At 55.1% G+C, this 21,327-nt stretch overlaps 4 protein-coding genes and 1 long non-coding RNA gene across 7 annotated transcripts; 3 read left to right on the top strand and 2 right to left on the bottom strand.

The window, feature by feature from the left end:
• Positions 1 to 192: 192 nt before the first annotated feature.
• On the top strand, positions 193 to 3,186 carry PPP1R11 (protein phosphatase 1 regulatory inhibitor subunit 11). Its single transcript, XM_085047317.1, has 3 exons — positions 193 to 441; positions 1,986 to 2,094; positions 2,920 to 3,186. Exons 1-3 carry the CDS (start codon positions 373 to 375, stop codon positions 3,174 to 3,176), a joined length of 435 nt encoding a protein of 144 aa, XP_084903443.1. The 5' UTR covers positions 193 to 372; the 3' UTR covers positions 3,177 to 3,186.
• A 177-nt stretch (positions 3,187 to 3,363) lies between these two features.
• On the top strand, positions 3,364 to 4,224 carry LOC146421584 (uncharacterized). Its single transcript, XR_014848647.1, has 2 exons — positions 3,364 to 3,954; positions 4,043 to 4,224. It is a non-coding gene; the product is annotated as an uncharacterized LOC146421584 (long non-coding RNA).
• Positions 4,225 to 4,500: 276 nt separating this feature from the next.
• RNF39 (ring finger protein 39) lies at positions 4,501 to 8,065 on the bottom strand. Of its 3 annotated transcripts, XM_085047237.1 has the most exons (4): positions 7,805 to 8,065; positions 7,547 to 7,583; positions 6,865 to 7,375; positions 4,501 to 4,599 (listed from the first exon to the last, which is right to left on the bottom strand). In XM_085047237.1, exons 3-4 carry the CDS (start codon positions 7,227 to 7,229, stop codon positions 4,518 to 4,520), a joined length of 447 nt encoding a protein of 148 aa, XP_084903363.1. In that variant the 5' UTR covers positions 7,230 to 7,375; positions 7,547 to 7,583; positions 7,805 to 8,065; the 3' UTR covers positions 4,501 to 4,517. The 3 variants fall into 3 exon arrangements, with proteins under 3 accessions (XP_084903363.1, XP_084903361.1, XP_084903362.1); XM_085047235.1 differs by having other exon boundaries at positions 6,865 to 7,481; positions 7,521 to 8,065; XM_085047236.1 differs by having other exon boundaries at positions 7,547 to 8,065.
• A 315-nt stretch (positions 8,066 to 8,380) lies between these two features.
• Positions 8,381 to 12,608, top strand: RPP21 (ribonuclease P subunit p21). The gene is made up of 5 exons (XM_085047316.1): positions 8,381 to 8,708; positions 10,026 to 10,117; positions 10,794 to 10,876; positions 11,752 to 11,871; positions 12,524 to 12,608. Exons 1-5 carry the CDS (start codon positions 8,553 to 8,555, stop codon positions 12,541 to 12,543), a joined length of 471 nt encoding a protein of 156 aa, XP_084903442.1. The 5' UTR covers positions 8,381 to 8,552; the 3' UTR covers positions 12,544 to 12,608.
• Positions 12,580 to 21,290, bottom strand: GNL1 (G protein nucleolar 1). Its single transcript, XM_085047229.1, has 12 exons — positions 21,176 to 21,290; positions 20,600 to 20,726; positions 19,531 to 19,661; positions 18,876 to 19,051; positions 18,473 to 18,544; positions 17,645 to 17,843; positions 17,209 to 17,307; positions 16,182 to 16,370; positions 15,504 to 15,682; positions 14,129 to 14,273; positions 13,464 to 13,604; positions 12,580 to 12,858 (listed from the first exon to the last, which is right to left on the bottom strand). Exons 1-12 carry the CDS (start codon positions 21,249 to 21,251, stop codon positions 12,668 to 12,670), a joined length of 1,725 nt encoding a protein of 574 aa, XP_084903355.1. The 5' UTR covers positions 21,252 to 21,290; the 3' UTR covers positions 12,580 to 12,667.
• Between the last annotated feature and the right edge of the window lie 37 nt (positions 21,291 to 21,327).

Below are 21,327 nucleotides of genomic sequence, written 5' to 3'. Positions count from 1 at the left end.
ATCCCCTTAATTACCCCTTTACCCCCTAAATTCCCCCAAATTGCGCCTTCAGCCCTGTTTTGTCCCTTCCGCCATCCCGTATTTCCCACAATCCCCCTCGCCGTACGGCGGAAGCGCCGCGCAGTGCAGCACGCCGGAAGTGCCGTACGCCGGAAGTGCCTCGCACAGGGGGACCTCATTCCCTGCCGCACCCACCGGAAGCGGCGCGGCCGCGCACACCGGAAGTGGGGGAGGCGTCGGGCGCTGCACCGGGGGCGGGCGAGAGCGGCCCGGCCCTTCCCAGTTCCGCCCCCTCCCCATCCCAGTAGCGGCGCCTTTCCCTCCCAGTGCCGCGCTCTCCCCCCGAGGAGGCCCCGGGAGTCCCCCGGGGCCATGGCGGAGGCGGCGGACAGCGGCGGTTGTGGCACTGCCACTGTCACCGAGACCGGAGCCGTTGAACCGGTGAGGGCCGCGGGGGGGGTGGGGGGGAACTGGGATATACTGGGAATGGGGGTTGGGGGTACTGGGAGGCTCCATTTTGGATACTGGGAATGGGTTGGGGATACTGGGAATGGGGTTATGGGTACTGGGGATATACTGGGATGTACTGGGAAGGGGTTGGGGTACTGGGAATGGGCTGTGGGTGTGCTGGGATATACTGGGAATGGGGTTGGGATACTGGGGATGGGATTATGGGTATTGTGGGTATACTGGGATGTACTGGGAATGAGGTTTGGATACTGGGAATGGGGTCTGGGGTACTGGGAGGAGTCCATTTTGGATACTGGGAAGGGGCTGTGGGTATACTGGGATATACTGGGAATGGGGTTGGGGTATTGGGAAGGGGTTTTGGATACTGGGAGGGATCCATTTTGAATACTGGGAATGGGAGTTGGGTACTGGGAGGGGGTTTGGATACTGGGAATGGGGTTCTGGGTGTTGTGGGTGAACTGGGATATACTGGGAAGGGTCTGTGGTGACCCTTTGGGGACACAAAATGACCCTTGAGTGACCCCAGAGTGACCAGTGAGTGACCCCTGATGACCCAAAGTGACCCCTGGGTGTCCCTAGTGGCCTTTTGGGGACACTGAGTGACCAATGAGTGACCCAGAGTGACCCCTGGGTGATACTGGGGACACAGAGTGACCCAAACTGACCCCTGAGTGACCAATGAGTGACCCCTGGGTGTCCCTAGTGACCTTTTGGGGACACAAAATGACCCTTGGGAACACTGAGTGACCAGTGAGTGACCCCTGAGTGACTCCAAGTGACCTTTTGGGGACAAAGAGTGACCCCTGAGTGACTCCTGGTAACCCAGAATGACCCCTGAGTGACCAATGAGTGACCCTGAGTGACCCTGGGGACACAGAGTGACCCCTGAGTGACCCCTGGTAACCCTGAGTGACCCCAAGGGACCAATGAGTGACCATGAGTGATCCCTGGGTGTCCCTGGTGACTGTTTGGGGACACAAAATGACCCCTGAGTGACCCCAAAGTGACCCCAAGTGACCAATGAGTGACCTGTGATAACTCAAAGTGACCCCGAGTGACCCCTGGAGACCCTGAGTGACCAATAAGTGACCCAGAGTGACCCCTGATGACCCAAAGTGACCCTTGAGTGACCCCAACTCACCCCTGAATGACCCAAAATGACCCTTGGGGACACAGAGTGACCCAAAATGACCCCTGAGTGACCAATGAGTGATCCAGAGTGACCCCTGGCTAATACTGAGGATACAGAGTGACCCAAAGTGACCCCTGAGTGACCATGAGTGACCCCTGGGTGTCCCTGGTGACCATGTGGGGACACTTGAGTGACCCCAAAGTGACCCCAAGTGACCAATGAGTGACCTGTGATAACTCAAAGTGACCCTGAGTGACCCCTGGAGACCCTGAGTGACCAATGAGTGACCATGAGTGACCCCTGATGACCCAAAGTGACCTTTGGGGACACAAAATGACCCCTGCGTGACCCCAGAGTGACCCCAAGTGACCTCTGGCCGCAGGAGAATCGCAGTTTGACGCTGAAGTTGAGGAAGAGAAAACCTGACAAGAAGGTCGAGTGGTCAAGTGACACAGTGGACAATGAGCACCTGGGGCGGCGTTCCTCCAAGTGTGAGTGACCCAAAAATGCCCCAAAATTATCCCAAAATTATCCCCGAATTTCCTTGGGAATGGGAGCCCCAAAAACGCCACCCAGATATCCCCAAAATCCCTTAAAATCACCTCAAAATGGCCTCAAAATGGCTCTGAAAACCACCCCAGGGCTGAGTGGGAGTAGCCAAAATCATCCCAAATTGTCCTAAATCATCCCAGAATTTTTGGGGGCTGAGTGGGAGGAACTGGAGCCCCAAAATCCCCCAAAACCCCCTCAAGACCTCCCAAAAAACACCCCCAGGGACCCCAAAATGACCCGAAACTCCCTCAAAATCCCCCAAACCCTCAAAAATTCCTCCCCGGGGACCCCAAAATTTCCTCTCCCCCAACTCCCAAACCCCCAGCCCTCCCCAAAACCCCTCCAGGGACCCCAAAATCCCCTCAAAATCCCCCAAAACTTACCCAAATTCCCCCTCCCCCAACTCCCGACCCCCCAAACACCCCCAAAACCCCCAGAAATCCCCAAAACAACCCCAGAAATGCTCCCATTGTTCCCCCAAGGACCCCAAAATCCCCCTGGGGAGCCCCAAAACCCTCTCAAAATCCACCAAAACCTCCCCAAATTCCCTCTTCCCCAACTCCCAACCTCCCAAAAATCCCTCCAGACCCCCAAAACTTCCCCAAAACCCCTCAAGACCTCCCCAAAAACACCCCCAGGGACCCCAAAATGCCCCGAAACCCCCTCAAAATCCCCCAAAATTTAGCCAAATTTCATCTCCTCCAACTCCCAACCCCCCCAAAACCCCCAGAAACCCCCAAAAAAACCCCAAATTTGCCCCCCAGGCTGCTGCATCTACGAGAAGCCGCGGGCGTTCGGCGAGAGCTCCTCGGAGAGCTCGGAGGAAGAGGAGGAGGAGGAGGAAGAGGGAAGCCCAGGGGGGATCCCGGGGGGCTCCCGGGGCGGGGAGGGGGGCTGCGGGCATCAGCACTGCGTCAGGGGCCACAAAAGGGGGAGGGGGCGCCGGGGGGGGGCAGGGGGAGGACCCCAAAATCTGCCCCCTCCCCCCGCCGGGGCGTCGCCGACGGCCATGGAGCACTGAAGGGGTTAAATCTCCTCCTTCGGCACCGAGGGGGTTAAGAATCCCATCCCGTCCCGGCACTGAAGGGGTTAAACTCCGGGCGTGGAAATTCCAGAGGTTTTTTGGGGCCCCAAAAAAAAAAAAAAAAAAAAAGTGGATGTTTAGTCACAAATTTTGGGGGTTTTTGACCCAAAATTCCAGGGTTTTAACCCCCAAAATTTCAGGGCTTTAGCTCCAAAAATTTCGGGGTTTTGGCTCCGAAATTTCTGGGGTTTTGGATTGAAACTGACAGAATTGAAGCCCTAAAATTTTGGGGTTTTAAACCTAAAATTCTGGGGGTTTTAGGCCTAAAATTCCAGGGGTTTCATCCTAAAATTCCAGAATTTAAGGTGGAAAATTCTGGAGTTTTAGACCCAAAATTTCAAGGGTTTGAACCTGAAATTCAAGGGTTTTAACCCCAAAATTCCCAAGTTCTACCCCAAAATTGTGGAGTTGAAGCCCTAAAATTCAAGGATTTTCGAGCCAAAATTCCAGGGCTTTAACCCCAAAATCTTGGGGTTTTAGACCCAAAATTCAAGGGTTTTAACACCAAAATTCCATGGCTTTAGCTCTAAAAATTCTGGGATTTTAGTGCAAAAATTCTGGGTTTTTTGCCTCAAAATTCTGGGGTTTTAGGCCTAAAATTCCAGAGTTTAATCTCCAAAATTCTGGGGTTTTAGCTCCAAAACTCCATAGTTGTTGCCTAAAATTCTGGAGTTTAAGCCCCGAAATTCCAGAATTTTAGACCCAAAATTCCAGGGTTTTATCCCCAAAACTGTGGGGTTTTAGACCCAAAATTCCGGAGTTTTAGACCCAAAAACTCTGGAGTTTTACCCCCAAAATTCCAGAGTTTTACCCCAAAAATTCATCTCCCAACACCTTAAATTTCAATGTCTGGGATTGAGGCTTGAAACCCCCAAAAATAGACAAATGGACACAGAAACCCCCAAATGGACACAGAAACCCCCAAAATGGACACTGAGACCCCAAAATGGACAAAAAATGGACACAGAAACCCCAAAAATGGACACTCAGACCCCAAAAATGGACACAGAAACCCCAAAAATGGACACTGAGACCCCAAAATGGACAAAAAATCGACACAGAAACCCCAAAACTGGAGAAAAAATGGACACAGAAACCCCAAAAATGGACACTCAGACCCCAAAATGGACACCTGGACACCCCAAAAAATGGACACTGAGACCCCCAAAGACCCCAAAACCGCCCCTCCCCCCCATTCCCCTCCCCCCCATTTTTGGGAGGATTTTGGGGTTTCCCCTCCCCCCATTAAAGGTGACACCTGTGAGGATTTTTTGGGGTTTATTTGGGGGGAGGGGAGGGTTTTTGGGGGTCCCGCGGGGGTGGGGGAGGGGCGCCGTCTGCTCGCAGTTTGGCTCCGAGGCTGTGGGGAGAGAAAGGGGAGGAGTCAGGAAAATTTGGGGTGGGACACAAAAAACCCCCAAAATTTGGGGTGGGAATACGAAAAAATAACAGAATTTAGGGTAAAAACATGAAAAAATAACAAAATTTGGGGTGGGACACAGGAAAAAGCAAAATTTGGGGTGAGGACATGAAAATAGAACAAAATTTGGACGGTAGGAACATGAAAAAGTAACAAAATTTGGGGATGGAATATGAAAAAATAACAAAATTTGGGGTGGGAATACAAAAAAATAACAAATTTTAGGGTGGGAACATGAAAAAATAATAAATTTTAGGGATGGGGACACGAAAAAAATAACAAAATTTGGGGGGGAATATGAAAAAATAACAGAATTTGAAGTGGGAATACCAAAAAAATCCCAAATTTGGGGGTGGGAATATGAAAAAATAACAAAATTTGGGGGAGGAACCCAAAAACCCCCAAATTTTAGGGGTGGGAACATGAAAAAATCCCAAAATTTGGGGTGGGAATACAAGAAAAACCCCAAAATTTGGGGGTGGGACATGAAAAATCCTGAAATTTGGAGGGTGGGACATGAAAAGAAAAGCAAAAATTTGGGAGTGGGACACAAAAATACTTCAAAATTTGGAGGGTGGGATGGGAAAAAAAACCCCAAATTTTGGAGGAAGATACAAAGAAACCCCAAAATTTGAGGGGTGGGACAGAAAAAATCCCAAAATTTGCAGGGGATGTTAAAAAATCCTCAAAATTTTGGGGTGGGATATTAAAAAACTTAAAAATTTGGGGTGGGACATAAAAAAAATCACAAAATTTTGGGGGTTGGGACACAAAAAGTTCCCAAAATTTGGGGTGAGAGATAAAAAACCCCAAAAATTTGGAGGGAAGGATTAAAAAAAACCCAAAATTCGGGGTTGGGGAGGAGGAGGAGCCCAGGTGGCACCAAAACAAAACTTTGTCACCTCCCAAAAATGTCACCTGGCCGGGCGGGGAGGGGGCGGGGCTGCCCAGGGCTGGGGACATCGAGGTCACGTTTGGGGCGCGGTGACAGCCCGGGGTGGCTCAGGTGGCCTCGGCACGTGAGGGGTAAGGAAATCCCAAAATTTCCCCCAAAATTCTGTCCAAAAATGGGATTTTTTTGGATTTTTTGTTCCAATCCTTAATTTCTCTGTGGAATTTTGGGGATTTTGATGTCCCCAATGTCCCCCCGAGTCACCCCAGATCTAAAATCCTACAAATTTTGTCCTCCTCAATGTCCCCAAATTCTCCGAATTCAACCCAAACTCTCCCAGGACCCCAATTTTCCTTAAATCCCCCAAATTTCCCCCAAATCTCCCCCAAATCCTCTCCATCCTCCCCATGTCCCTAAATCCCCCAATTCCCCCAAATTTCCCTCCAAAATCCCAAATCTCCCCAATCCCGTTCCCCTCACCTGCACCTCCGCTGTCCCCTCTGTCCCTCCCGTGTCCCCAAATCCCCAAAATTCCCCAAATTCTCCCCTCTGGTGTCCCCCGCGGTGTCCCCTCCATCCCCCTCATGTCCCCAAATCCCCAAATCTCCCCAAAATCCCACAAAATTTCCCAAATCCCATACCTCTCACCTGCACCTCCTCACTCTTCCTTGTCCCCTCTGTCCCTCCATGTCCCCAAAATCCCCTAAATCTGCCCCAAATTCCCCTTTCCCCCCTCACCTGCACCAGCGCACTCTCCACTGTCCCCTCCCCTGTCCCAAAATCCTCCAAATCCCCCAAAATTCCCCAAAACTCCTCCTCTCACCTGCACCTCCTCGCTGTCCGTTGTCCCCTCTGTCCCTCTCATGTCCCCAAATCCCCAAATCTCTCACAAATCCCCCAAATCTCCCCCAAAACCCCAAATCCCGTCCCTCTCACCTGCACCTCCTCACTCTGCACTGTCCCCTCTGTCCTCCCCCTGTCCCCAAATCCCCCAAATCTCCCCCAAAATTTCCCCCTCTCCCCTGCACCGCCGCACTCTGCGCTGTCCCAGCCGCGTTCCGGTCCCTCCCATGTCCCCTCCATGTCCCCAAATCCCAAAATCCCAAATCCCCTGTCCCTCTCACCTGCACCTCCACATTCTGCGGTGTCCCCTCCCTGTCCCCAAATCCCCCAAATCTCCCCCAAAATCCCAAATCTTCTGTTTTCTCCCCTGCACCGCCGCACTCTGCGCTTTCCCAGCCGCGCTGCGGTCCCTCCCATGTCCCCTCCGTGTCCCCAAATCCCCAAAATCCCCCCAAAATTCCCCCTCTCACCTGCACCTCCGCACTCTGCGCTGTCCCGGCCGTGTCGCCGTCCCCGCCGCGTCCCCTCCGCTGTCCCCAATGTCCCCCTCCTTGTCCCCAGCTCTGTCCCCCGCCAGCCTCCGCACGATCCTCGCCTCCACCGCCAGCGCCACCGCCGTGCGCAGCCGGCCGAGGGGACAAGGACGGCGACAGCGGGGACACGCGGGGGTCCCGGCCGTGTCGCCGAGGGGAGGGGACAGCAGGCAGCGGCGACAGCAGCTGTGGTCGCAGGGCAGCAGCACAGGGTCCTGCAGGGCCACCCCGCACGAGGGACACTGGGTGGCTTCGGCCAGCCGGGCCAGGGGACCGCGGGATGGTGGCGCTGAGGGGGACATGGCGGGATGGGGTGGCGCGGGGGACAGAGGGGACAGGGATGGGACAGGGAGGGACAGAGGTGGGAGGGACGGGGGAGGGGACAGGGAGGGGCGTGAGGACAAAAAAACACGGACGCGGGGACAGGGAGGGACAGAGGGACAGGGGAGTTTGGGGACGGGGAGTGACAAGGGGACACGGAGGGACATTGGAATGTGGGGACAGGGAAATGTGGGGACAGGAAAAGCACGGACACGAGGACAGGGAGGGACAGGGTGGGGACAAAAGTGGGAGGGGACAGGGGAGGGGACAAGGAGGGGAAAAACACGGACACGAGGAGGGACACGGGAATCTGGGGATGGGGACACGGAGGGACACGGAGGGACAATGGAATGTCGGGGTGGGGAGGGACAAGGGGACACGGAGGGACACTGGAATGTGGGGACAGGAAAACACGGACACGAGGACAGGGAGGGGACAGGGGAGGGGACAGGGAGAGGCGTGGGGACAGGAAAAACACGGACACGGTGACACGGAGGGACACGGGAGTGACACGGGAAATTGGGGATGAAGAGTGACAAGGGGACACGGAGGGACATTGGAATGTGGGGACAGGAAAACACGGACACGAGGACAGGGAGGGGACAGAGGTGGGGACAGAAGTGGGAGGGACAAGGGAGGAGAAAAACACCGACGCGGGGACAGGGAGGGACAGAGCGACACGCAGGGACAGCGGAATTTGGGGACGGGGACAGGGAGGGACACTGGGATTTGGGGACGAGGAGTGACAAGGGGACACGGAGGGACATTGGAATGTGGGGACGGAAAAAACTCGGACACGGGGACAGGGAGGGGACAGCGAGGAAGGAGCGGCTTGGGGTGGGAGGGACAGGGAGGGACAGGGGAGGGGACACAGAGGGACAAGAAAAACACGGGCACGGCGACAGGGAGTGGCGTGGGAAACACGCGGGGACAAGGAGGAACTTGGGAATGTCGTGTGGGGAGGGACAGGGATGGACATGAGGGGACAAGGGGACAGGGAGGGACAGAGATGGACATGAGGGGACAGGGAGGGACAGGGATGGACATGAGGGGACAGAGATAGACATGAGGGGACAGGGAGGGACAGGAGGGGACAGGGAGGGACATGAGGGGACAGGGATGGACATGAGGGGACAGGGATGGACATGAGGGGACAGAGATGGACAGGAGGCCATTGCGGGGTCCCTATGAGGACTTCCCAAAAGGATCCCCAAAAAGGGCCTCCAAAAGCGTCCCTAAAAGGCGGGAATCCATAAAAGCAGTCCCAAAATTGTCCCCAAATTCTCCCCAAACTCGACCCCAAAATGGCTCCCTCCCCCTTCCCCTCACGGCCTTTCGCGCCGAAACCGCCGCCGGAAGTGACGCAACGCCGCACGGAAGTCCCCCCCTCCCCGCGGGGCAAGATGGCGGCGCCCGTGAGGGACCGAGAGGCGCTGCAGAGACTGAACTTCTTGTTCCAGGTGAGGGGAGCAGAATTGGGGCGATTTTGGGGCTTTGGGGGTCTTGGGGGAGAGTTTGAGTGGTCCTGAGGGGATTTGGGGGAGAATCGGGAGGTTTTTCGGGGTTTTTGGAGGGTTTTGGGGGGTCTGGGTGGGTTCTGAGGGGATTATGGGGACAGTCCGGGTGGTCCTGAGGGGGTTTTGGGGGTTTATGGGGGGAAGTTTGGGGGTCCTGAAGGGTCTGGGGGGTCTTGGGGTGGGTTTAGGGAGTCTTGGGGGTGTTCGGGGGATCCCCAGAGGGGTTTCGGGGTGAGTTTTGGGGAGTTTTCCATCAATTTCGGGACCCTCGGGGGTCTCCGTGGGGATTTAGGGAATTTGGGGAGGGGTCTGCAGCCCCGGGTGACCCTTAGGGGTGTCCTGGAGGTGATTTTGGGGTGTCCAGGAGGACTTTTGGGGTGTCCAGATGACCTCAAGGTTGGCTTTCCCTAACCCGGGTGGGTCTCAGGCTAACTTTGGGGGTCTCAGGGTAACTCTGGGGGTCTCGGGGTTGGAATTTTGGGGGTTTAGGGAATTTGGGGAGGGGTCTGCACCCCTGGGTGACCTTTGGAGAGGCTTTAGGGTGTCCTGGGGGTGTCCAGGTGGACTTTTGGGGTGTCCAGATGACCTCAAGGTTGGGTTTCCCTAACCCGGGGGGTCTCAGGGTAACTTTGGGGGTCTCGGGGTTGGAATTTTGGGGATTTTGGGAATTTGGGGAGGGGTTTGCACCCCTGGGTGACCCTTAGGGATGTCCTGAGGGTGTCCAGGTGGAGTTTTGGGGTGTCCAGGTGTCCTCAAGGTTGGGTTTCCCCAACCCGGGTGGGTCTCAGGGTAACTTTGGTGGTTTCAGGCTAACTTTGGGGGTCTCGGGGTTGGAATTTGGGGGTTTAGGGAATTTGGGGAGGGGTCTGCACCCCTGGGTGACCCTTAGGGGTGTCCTGAGGGTGTCCAGGTGGACTTTTGGGGTGTCCAGATGACCTCAAGGTTGGCTTTCCCTAACCCGGGGGGTCTCAGGCTAACTTTGGGGGTCTCAGGGTAACTCTGGGGGTCTCGGGGTTGGAATTTTGGGGGTTTAGGGAATTTGGGGAGGGGTCTGCACCCCTGGGTGACCTTTGGAGAGGCTTTAGGGTGTCCTGGGGGTGTCCAGGTGGACTTTTGGGGTGTCCAGATGACCTCAAGGTTGGGTTTCCCTAACCCGGGGGGTCTCAGGGTAACTTTGGGGGTCTCGGGGTTGGAATTTTGGGGGTTTAGGGAATTTGGGGAGGGGTCTGCACCCCCTGACCCCCCGTTTTTTGCCCCCAGGCAGCTCACTGGGCTCTGCCGCTCAGCCCAGGCCTGGCTCGCTTCTACTGCAGCACCCAGCGGGCGGCGGCGCGGCGCCTCGTGCTGCGCATGTGCGGGTTTGGGGGAATTTTGGGGGATTTTGGGGATTTTGGGGGGTTTGGGAGGAAGTTTGGGATGTCTGGGGAGATTTTGGGGAGATCTGAGGGGGTTTTGGGGTTTTTTCGCGGTTTTTCGGGGCGTTGAGAGGGAAATTTGGGAGGTCTGGGGGAGATTTTGGGGGGTTTGGGAGGAAATTTGGGGGAATTTTGGGGGTTTGGGACGAAGTTTGGGATGTCTGGGGGAGATTTGGGGGGATTTGATGGGGTTTTGGGGGATTTTTGGGGGCTTTGCAGGGGATTTGGTGGGGATTTTGGGATCTGGGGGATTTTGGGGTGATTTTTAGGGGCTTCGTGGTGTTTTTTTGACATTTTATGGTGATTTTGGGGTGATTTTGTGGTGATTTTGGGTAATTTGGGGGTATGTTGGGGTGATTTCTGGTGATTTTGGGGTGATCTGTGGGGATTTTGGGTAATTCTGGGGCATTTTGGGGCGATTTTTAGGGAATTTTGTGGGGGTTTTTTGACATTTTATGGTGATTTTGGGGTAATACGTGCCAATTTTGGGGTGATTTGTGCTGATTTTGGGGTATTTTGGGGTGATTTGTGCTGGTTTTGGGGTATTTTGGGGTGATTTGTGCCAATTTTGGGATATTTTGGGGTGATTTTTGGGGTTTTTTCCCCTCCCCAGGGCTCCCTCGGTCAAACGCCGTCTCTGCCGCCGCTGCTGCTCCCTGCTGGCGCCCGGGGAGGGCAGTGGGGTGAGGATCAGAGGTGATTTGGGGGAAATTCGGGGGAATTTGGGATTTTGGGGGATTTAGGGCTGTTTTGGGGCCGTTTTGGGGCAATTTTTGGAGGTTTTGTGGGGGATTTTAGGGCATTTTTGGGGAAGTTTTAGGGGGATTTTGGGGAGCCTTTTGAGGAGATTTGGGAGAGATTTTGGGGAGAGTTTTGGGGCTATTTTGAGGGGGATTTTAGGGCATTTTTGGGGAAATTTTTGGGGGGATTTTTGGGAGGGTTTTTGGCAAGATTTTGGGAAGGTTTTGGGAGGATTTAGGGACAACTTCTGAAGGGATTTGGGAGGGATTTTGGGAAGTTTTTAGGGGATTTTGGGGCTGTTTTGGGGGTATTTTTTTGGGGTTTTGTGGGGGATTTTAGGGCATTTTTGTGGAGCTTTTTGGGGGATTTAGGGGAGACTTTTGAAGGGATTTGGGAGGGATTTTGGGGAGAGTTCTGTGGGAATTTTGGGGAGGATTTTGGGGCTATTTTGGAACAGGTTTGTGTGGGATTTTTGTAGGGTTTTTGGATGGTTTTGGGAGCATTCCAGGGGGATTTTTGGGGGGATTTTGGGGAGACTTTTGAAGGGATTTGGGAAATATTTTGGGGGGGATTTGCAGGCAGTTTTAGGGGAATTTTTGGGGAAGATTTTGGGGGCATTTGAGAGGGATGTAGAAAGAATTTTTGGGGAGGATTTTGGGAGTTTTTTGGGGGGAATTAGAATAAGTTTAAAGAAAATTTTTAACGAGGATTTTGGAGGGTTTTGGGGAAGATTTGGGAAAGGTCTTGGTGGCCTCAGGGGTCACTTTTTGGGGATTTTTGGGATATTTTGGGTGTGTCCAGAGCTGACCACGCCCCCTGCCCCACCCTAGGGCGTGGTCAGCCCCGCCTAGTCCTGCGCTGTCTGAGCTGTGGCCACGCCCGGCGCTACCTGTGCCCACCTGAGCCACGCCCACCTGAGCCACACCCACCCGACCAGGCCACGCCCAGCGGTCAGTGAGGGGCGGGGCTTAAAGGGAAGGGGTGGAGCCAAAGGGAATGTGGGAGTGGCTTTTAAAAGCTACATATGTCCATATAAGGGCATGTGGGAGTGGCTAAAGAATGGGCGTGGCCAAGCCCATCTATGGCAATGTTATGGTTGTGTGTAAATCCATATAAGGTGATGTGGGTGTGGCCAATAAAGGGGCGGGGCTGAGTGCAACTATGGGTGGGGCTAATTCCATATAAGGGAATGTGGGTGTGGCCAGAGGAAAAGGCATTGCACCAAAACATGGGCGGGGCCAAGTCCATATAAGGAATTGTGGGTGTGGCCAAACGAAGGGGTGGAGCTAAATGCAAATATGGGTGGAGCTAAAGCCAAATATGGGGATGTGGGTGTGGCCAAAGGATGTAGAGTTAAACCTAATTGTGGGCGGGGCTAAATCCAAATAAGGCAATGTGGGTGTGGCTAAAATAAGGTGGAGCTAATTCCCAATGTGGGTGGGGCTAAAGCCATATAAGGGAATGTGGGTGTGGCTATGGAGGGACAAGCTAATTCCATATAAGGCAATGTGGGTGTGGCTATGGAGGATCAAGCTAATTCCATATAAGGCAATGTGGGTGTGGCCACAAGAGTGTGACTTCATCAATGACATCACCCCCCAGGCCCCACCCCTGCCCCGTGATTGGTCCCCACCGCGCCACCATCAACCAATCAGCTCTGCAGAAATAAACCTCCCTTTATTCCATATATGGTCGTGCGACAATCCTCGCGCTCTGATTGGCTGTTTGCACCCGAGTGGGCGTGGCTTAGCATTCATCCTCCCCCAGCAGTGCGAAGGGGTTGTGGGCGGGGCTGGGAGGGGGCGTGGCCTCGCTTGGCTCCTCCTCTTCCTCCTCCTCCTCGGAACTGGAAGCTTCTCCAGGGGGATTTCGGGGTGCTGCCCCTCCCCCCGTCATGGCCGCCATGGCTGAGGTGTCCGGATGCTCCTCCCACTGCTCTGGGGGAGGGGAAAGGGGCGGGGTTAGTGAAAAGGGGCATGGTCAGGGAAAAGGGGTGGGGCTGGGAGAGCCTGGGTGGGATTTGAACCCAAAAAACAACCATTGGCCCCAAAAAACTTCCACTGATCCCCAAAAAAATCTCCACTGATCCCAAAAAAAACCACCCCAGGATCCCAAAAAACACCCCCTGATCCCAAAAAACTTCTACTGAGCCTAAAAAAAAGTCTACTGACCCCAAAAAACACCCCCAGGATGAACCCAGACCCCAAAGATGAACTCCAAACCCCCCATAAACGTTGATTTTAGGGCTTTTTGGGGTTATTTTAATTTTTTTGGGTTTTCTTTTGCTGATTTTGGATACCTTCCTGCTGTGAAAATTTTGATGGTGTCATGCAAAGAGATTTTATGATTTTTTTTGGGTTTTCAGGATATCTTTTTGCTAGGAAAAGCCTGAGTGTGTCATGCAGATGCTTTTAATGGTTTTAAAATTATTTTTACATGATATTTTGGGGGTTTTTTGGTACCCATTTGCTCTGGAAATTCTCGGGATCATGCAGAGAATTTTTGTGATTTTTTTGGGGTTTTTTTGGGGGATTTTGGGTACCTTTTTCCCGGGAGAACCCCGGGGGTGTCATGCAGAGCCTCAGCCTCCCCTCAGCTGCCATCCTGAGGATGCCATTGGCAGCTCTGGCCACATCATTCCGAGCTGCTCGCGCCGTCTTGTAACCTCTTTTCTCCGCCCAGGCTGTGGAAATCCCAAAAAAACATGGAATTTTGGGGTGGTTTCGAGGAAATGTCTCTATTTGCTGTGAAATTCCCAGATTTCCCAAATTTCTGATTTCTTGGTTTTCCCCTTGCGTTCTAATTTCCTCCCAAATTCCCCCTGAATTCTGAAATTCCTGAATTTTCCCTGGATTCCCAAATTTCCCCCTGAATTCCCAAATTCCCCTGAATTCCCGGATTTCCCTGAATTCCTGAATTCCCAATTTCCCCCGCAATTCCCCCATGAATCCCCAAATTCCCAAATTCCTGACTTTCCCCTGAACTTCCTCAAATTCCCCAATTCCCCCTGATTTCTTAAATTCTCCCTGAATTCCCCAAATTCCCCCGAACTTCTCAGATCTCCCTGAATTCCCGAATTACCCTAAAATTCCCAAATTCCCTCCGAATTCCTCAATTCCCCCCAGTTCTCAAATTCTCCCAAATTTCCAAATTCCCCCAAAATTCCCAAATTCTCCAAAAATTCCCCCAAAATTCCCGAGTTCCCACCTTCACAGAGCTCCCAGGCAGTCCAGCCAGGGCCGCTGGGAGGTCTGAGCTGCAGCAAGGTTGGCAAATCCAGGCGAGAGCCAAGAAATCCCACGGCTGAGTAAGGATCCTGCAGCTGGGCGATGGGATACACACCTGCCAGGACCTGGGAGAGAGAGAAAACTGGGTACACACCTGCCAGGACCTGGGAGAGAGAGAAAACTGGGTACAGCCCTGCCAGGACCTGGGAATGGGACTGATTACACACCTGCCAGGACCTGGGAATGGGGAAAAATGGGGGGAGATGGGAAAAAAAATGGGGGAAAATGGGGAAAAAAATGGGATTTGATACAGCCCTGCCAGGACCTGAGAGAGAGATAAAACTGGCTACACACCTGCCAGGACCTGGGAATGGGGAAAAATGGGGGGAAATGGAAAAAAAATGGGATTTGATACAGCCCTGCCAGGACCTGGGAAAATAGAAAAAAAAAATGGGATTTGGTACACCCCTACCAGGACCTGGGAGAGAGATAAAACTGGGTACACCCCTGCCAGGACCTGGGAATGGGACTGATTACACACCTGCCAGGACCAGGGAATGGGGAAAAATGGGGGAAAATGGGGGGAAATGGAGAAAAAAAATGGGATTTGGTACAGCCCTGCCAGCACCTGGGAGAGAGATAAAACTGGGCACACAGCTGCCAGGACCTGGGGGAAAAAACGGGGGAAAATGGGGAAAAAAATGGGATTTGGTATGCCTCTGCCAGGACCTGGGAATGGGGAAAAATGGGAAAAAAATGGGATTGGGTACAGCCCTGCCAGGACCTGGGAATGGGGAAAATGGGGAAAAAATGGGGGAAAATGGGAAAAATAGATTTAGTACAGTCCTGCCAAAACCTGGTAATGGGTAAAAATGGGTGAAAATGGGGAAAAATGGGGGAAATGAGGAAAAAATGGGGGAAAATGGGGAAAAAAAGGGATTTGATACACATAGGTCACATCTGGATTGGTCAGGGTTACACCTGGATGGGTTTGGGTCACACCTGGCTGGATTTAGGTCCTATCTAGATAGCTTATGGTCACACCTGGCTGGATTTAGGTCCTATCTAGATAGCTTATGGTCACACCTGGCTGGATTTAGGTCCCACCTGGATGGATTTAGGTCATGTCTGGATAGCTTATGGTCACACCTGGCTGGATTTAGATCACACCTGGATGGATTAGGGTCACACCTGGCAGATCAAGGTCACACCTGGATGGTTCAGGGTAACACCTGGATGGTTTGGGATCACACCTGGCTGGATTTTGGTTGTATCTGGGTAAGTTATGGTCACACCTGGATGGATTTAGATCACACCTGGACGGCTTTAGGTCCCACCTGTCCAGGTGAGCTCACCTGCAGCTCGGGCGGCGCCCGGGAAGGGAACACCAGGCCTGGGCAGTCGCAGAGCCTCACGGTGGGCGTCAGGAAGTGAGTCTGGAAGTAGCGAGTGCGGCCGGGAGCTCGGGACACGCCCACCGCGCTACGCCCCAGCAGCGCGTTCAGCACCGAGGATTTGCCGGCGTTGGGCAGACCTGGGCGGGGCAGGGCGGGGCCAGGGTGAGCCACGCCCAGCTGGAACACACCCAGAGTGAGCCACGCCCGTCTAGACCACACCCACACTGAGCCACGCCCAGCTGGGATACACCTAGAGTGAGCCACGCCCCTCTAAACCACACCCACACTGAGCCACGCCCACCTAAAACCACACCCACATTGAGCCACGCCCACCTAAAGCCACACCCACATTGAGCCACGCCCACCTGGGACACACCCAGAGCCAGCCACACCCCTCTAAACCACACCCACACTGAGCCACACCCAGGGTGAGCCACGCCCAGCTGGGATACACCTAGAGTGAGCCACACCCACTTGGGATACAGTTAGTGGCCACACCTATTTTAGCTCCACCCACAATGACTACACCCCTTGTAGTTCCACCATGACCACACCCACTTTAGCTCCACCCACTCTGATCACACCCACATAAATCCACCCACCCTGACCACGCCCCCCCGCAGCCACGCCCCTCACCGACACATCCCAGGGTGAGGACGCCATGCCGATATCTCTCCCACTGCCGAGGCGCCATTGCTCCATCCCTGTCCTCGTCACTGTCATTGTCACCTCCCGGGGCTTCCTCCCCTTCCTCCTCCTCCTCCTCATCCTCCTCCGGCCGCTGCTCTGCTCTCTCCAGCCGCGCCCGCCAGCTCGACAGGTCCACTGGGGACACCAGGGACACTCAGAGGTGGCTTTGGGACACCCTTGGGACACTCAGGGGTGGCTTTGGGGCACCCTTGGGACACTCAGGGGTGGCTTTGGGGCACCCCAGGGGACATGGGGACACTGGGGTGACACTTGGGGACAAGCCCAGGACACCCCAGGGACTCCCAGGGTGACCAGGGAGTCCCACAACACCCAGGGGACACCTGGGGGACACTCAGGGACATCCATAGGACACCTGGGGGATGCTCAGGGACACCCCTGTGGCACTCAGAGGACATGGGGACACCTGGGGAATATTTAAGGACAACCCCAGGGCATCCCAAGGACGCCCAGAGTGACCAGGGGACACCAGGGGGACACTCGGATGGCTTTGTGACACCCAGGGACCCCCTGAGCACCCAGGGGACACTGAGGGGACACTCAGGGACACCCCAGGGACCCCCTTGGGTCACCCTTCCCATTACAAAGCTAAGCAGGGTCTGCCCCGGGTACAGCCTGGATGGGTGACCCCAACCCCAATTCCCCCCCTTAGGTGATCCCATGTCTCCCAGACCCCTCTGAGACCCCCAGGTGACCCCCTGAGACCCCCAGGTGACCTCCAGGTGACCCCAGGTGACCCCCAGGGACCTCTCCCAACTCATCTGCCCCCCCAAGACCCCCAGAGCCCCCCTTGGGTCACCCCCACCATTACAAAGCTAAGCAGGGTCTGCCCCAGGCACAGCCTGGATGGGTGACCCCAACCCCAATTCCACCCTAGGTGATCCCAGGTCTCCCAAACCCCTCTGAGACCCCCAGGTGACCCTCAGGTGACCCCCAGAGACCCCTCGCCACTGACCTGCGCCCCCCACAATGTCCTCACAGGCCTCCAGCAACAGTCGAGGTCCCACAGCGCGACCCCAGCGACTCCCCATCTTCTTCTGCTTCTTCTGCAGCCCTGGGGGGCAATGTGGGGGGGTCAGGACCCCAAAAATGCCCCCAATATCACTCTAAAAACCCTCCAATGTCACCCTAAAAGCCCCTCTAATGTTACCCCAAAAGCTCTAAGTCATTCCAAAAATCTCCCAATGTCATCCTAAAATCCCCACAAGTCAACTCCAAAAACCACCCAATGTAAGACTAAAAATCCCCCACTGCCACCCCAAACCCCCCAGATGTCACCCCAAAAGCCCACCAGGACCCCAAAGTCCCTTCAAGGTCACCCCAAACCCCCTCAATCCCACCCCAAACCCCCTCAATTCCACCCCAAATCTCTCAAAAACCCCCCAAATTACCCGGGGCGGGGGTCCCGCTTTGGGGCGGCGCCGTGCTGAAAGGGACAACCCGAGCAGGACTGAAACGTCCCCTCAGCAGGTGACTCCAGGCCACTGCCACCGCAGGGGGCGTCAGGTCCACCTTGTTGAGGATGAGGATGAGACCCTTCCCCAATTCCTGCGTCACGTGGGCGGCCAGGGCGGGGGGCACCGACAGGGCCTGGGGGGACAGCGGGGTCAGGGGGGACCTGGGGGTTTGGGGACATCGATGTGGATGTGTTTGGGGGGGTGAGGAGGGTCATTGAGGGTTTGGGGACACCAATATGGATGTGTTTGGGGGGTTTCAGGGGTCACTGGGGGGTCCTGGGGGTTTGGGGACATTGACATGGACAGGTTTGGGGGGGTCAGGGGGTCATTGAGGGTTTGGGGACACCGATATGGATGTGTCTGGGGGGGTTTGAGGGGTCACTGGGGGGTCCTGGACACTCCTGGGGGGAGGTCACTGGGGGGTCCTGGACACTTGGGGACATTGATATGGACAGGTTTGAGGGGGACAGGGGGTCACTGGAGGGTCCTGGACACCCTTGGGGTGACACAAGGGGCCAGTGTGGCTTTGGACATCTAGGGACTCCCAGATGACCGAGGAGGGTTCAGGACCCCCAGGAGATCCTCAGGTGACAGAGGAGAGGTCGATGTGGCCCTGAGGGGATTTCAGGACGCCCAGGTGACCCTCAGGTGACCCTCAAGTGACCCCCAGGTGACAGAGGAGAGGTCAATGTGGCCCTGGGGGGATTCAGGACCCCCAGGTGACCCCCAAGTGACCCCCAGGTGACCCCCAGCCCCCCTTACCGGGTGCCGAGCGTCGGCGATCAGCAGCACGACGTCAGACATCTCCAGCACTCGCCACAGCTGGCGCCACGTCTGGGGACAATTTGGGGACAGCAGGGTCACCTCTGTGTGCCTGAGAGCCCCTGGGGTGGCCTGTGAGCCTCGTGCCACCTCCTCACAGTCCCCAAGGTGTCCCTAATGTCCCCAAATGTCCCAAATGTCTCCAATATCTCCAATGCCCCCAATGTCCCCAACACCCTTAGTGTCCCCAATGTCCAAAATATTTCCAATATCCCCCAAATGTCCCCAATGTCCCCAATACCCTCAATATCCTCAATGTCCCCATTAATGTCCCCAATGCCCCCAATCCCCCTGATGTCCCCAACGTCCCCAAACCACCCCCAACCACCCCATCCCCTCTCACCTCCAGGTTGTGCTCGAAAGGCGCCAGGTCCCCATTAGTGTCCCCACTGGTGTCCCCCTTGTCCCCTCGGTGTCCCAAAGCCCTCAGGAAGTCCCCAAACGCTGCTTCCTCCTTCACCCGCAGCTCCTCGGGGTTCATCCCGAAACTCCAGGGGGGGCGGCGGGGAAAGTCCAGCCCTGGGGACATCCAAGGGGTCACTCGGGGTCACAGGGCCACCCTCGGGGGGGTTTGGGGTCCCTCAGGGGGGTTTGTCCCTCTCAGGGGCCACTTGAGTCCTTCCAGTGGTAACTTTATCCTTTCCTGGGACAATTAATTCCACCCTGTGGTCAATTAGCTCTGCTCAATAGTCAATTAACTCCTCCCACTAATGAATTACGCCTCCCAAAAGCCAATTAACTCCTCTCAGTAATTAATCAACTCTTCTCTGCAATCAATTAACTCCTCCCAGTAGCCAACTAACTCCTCCCAGTGGTCAATTAGCTCCTCCCCATAGCCAATTAGCTGCTCCCAGCAGTCAGTTAATTCCTCCAAGTGGTCAACTAACTCCTCCCAGTAGTCAATTAACCCCTCCCAGTAGCCAATGAACCCCTCCAAGTGGTCACTCCACCCCTCCCAGTGGCCATTTTGCCCCTCCCAGTGGTCACTCCCCCCTCACCAGGCCCATAGACACTGTCTGGCTCGAGCTCCAAGGCACTGTCCGGCAGAAGCTCCAGCAGCTCCTCCTGGGCTCTTCTCTTGCTCCTCTCCAGAGCCTCAGCCCGAGGTCCTCCCAGCTGCAGCCGGAACCTGGAGGGACACTGGGGTCACCAACCTGCCGCTGGACACCCTGCAGGGCCTGGAGACCCCTGGGTGTGGCTGGAATCCAGGGCGGGTTTTCCTTCCAGGCTGGATTTTGGGTGAAATCCAGGCCAGGTTTTCCTTCCAGTCAGAATTTTGGGTGAAATCCAGGCTGGATTTTCCTTCCAGCCTGGATTATAGGTGAAATCCAGACCAGGTTTTCCCTTGGTCTGAATTCCAGCAGAAATCCAGGCTGGGTTTGCCCTTGGTCTCGATTCCAACTGAAATCCAGACCAGGTTTTCCTTCCAGTCTGGATTTAGGGTAAAATCCAGGCCGGGTTTTCCCTCATTTTAGATTCCAGATAAAATCCAGTCCAGGTTCTCTCATTTCAGATCCCAGGTTTGATTGAGTCCAGCTTTTCTCAATCCAGATTCCAGTCCAGGTTTTCGTTCCTCATCTTGGATTCCAGACAAAATCCACTCTGGATTTTTATTCCCTTCCAGATTTCAATGAAAATCCAGTCCAGGCTTTTCCCCAATCCAATTCCCGCCTAAATCCAGTCCAGGCTTTCCTCCACTTCCAATTCCAGCCCAAATCCAATCCGTGCTTTCTTCCAATTCCAGCTGAAAGCCAGTCCAGGCTTTCCCCATTTTAAATTCCAGCGGAAATCTAGTCCGGGCTTTCCTCTACTTCCAATTCCAGCTGAAATCCAGTCCAGGCTTTCCTCCACTTCCAATTCCAGCCCAAATCCAGTTTAGGCTTTCCCCATTTTAAATTCCAGCGGAAATCCAGTCCGGGCTTTCCTCCATTTCCAATTCCAGCATAAATCCAGTCCGGGCTTTCCCCCATTTCAAACTCCAGCCAAAACCCAAGCGTTTTCCCTAATTCCCGATTAATTCCCCCCAAACCCCGACCCCTCCCCACATCTCCCGCTGCCCCTCGGTACCTGCCGGGGTCGTGGCGCCGGGGAGGCGCGGCAGGCTCAGCCGGGGGGTCTCCAGGAGGACCATCGCCGCCTCTCTCGCGGCTCCCGCTGCGGCTGCCGGGACCCTGGGCAGGTCCTGCCGGGGCATCTGCGGCCAGCGAGGGATGGAATTAGGGGGTTCTGGAAACTTCCAGAGGATTCTGTCCCGGGATTTCCCTGTCACTATCCCGGGATTTCCCTGTCACCATCCTGCGGGTGGCATCCTGAGGGTCCCTGTCACCATCCCGGGGATCTCCGTCTCCATCCCGGGAGGGCTTTTTCTCCCTTTTTTCAGGGATTCTTCTCTGCCATCCTTATCCCCAAATCCCGGTGAGTTCCTATTCCCATTCCCGGGGATTTCTCTCTCTATATCCCGAGGGTTCCCAGCCCTCATTCCCGGGGGTTTATCTCCCCCAATTCCGGGACTACCAGCCCTCCTTCCCGGGACTCCCAGCCCCTTCCATCCCTATCCCCATTCCCAGGGTTTCCCGCCCTCATTCCCGGGGATCTCTCTCCCCACATCCCGAGGGTTCCCCTCCCTCACCGCCCTCCCCTCACCGCCCCGTTTCCGCTCCCGCCGATCCCGGAGCTGCTGCTTTTTCCGCTTGGCGCTGAACGGCAGCTTGCGGGGCATGACGGGAGCTCACGGGACTGGGCGGAGCCTCGCTCCACCAATAGGAGAGAAGGGGCGGAGACACTACGGGGGAGGA

This window comes from Lichenostomus cassidix, unplaced genomic scaffold, assembly GCF_008360975.1.
Source record: "Lichenostomus cassidix isolate B80296 unplaced genomic scaffold, HeHo_3.0 HiC_scaffold_33, whole genome shotgun sequence".
Lineage (NCBI taxonomy): Eukaryota > Metazoa > Chordata > Aves > Passeriformes > Meliphagidae > Lichenostomus > Lichenostomus cassidix.
Note: the sequence above shows the minus strand (reverse complement) of the source record. Positions and strands in the feature narration are given on the sequence as shown.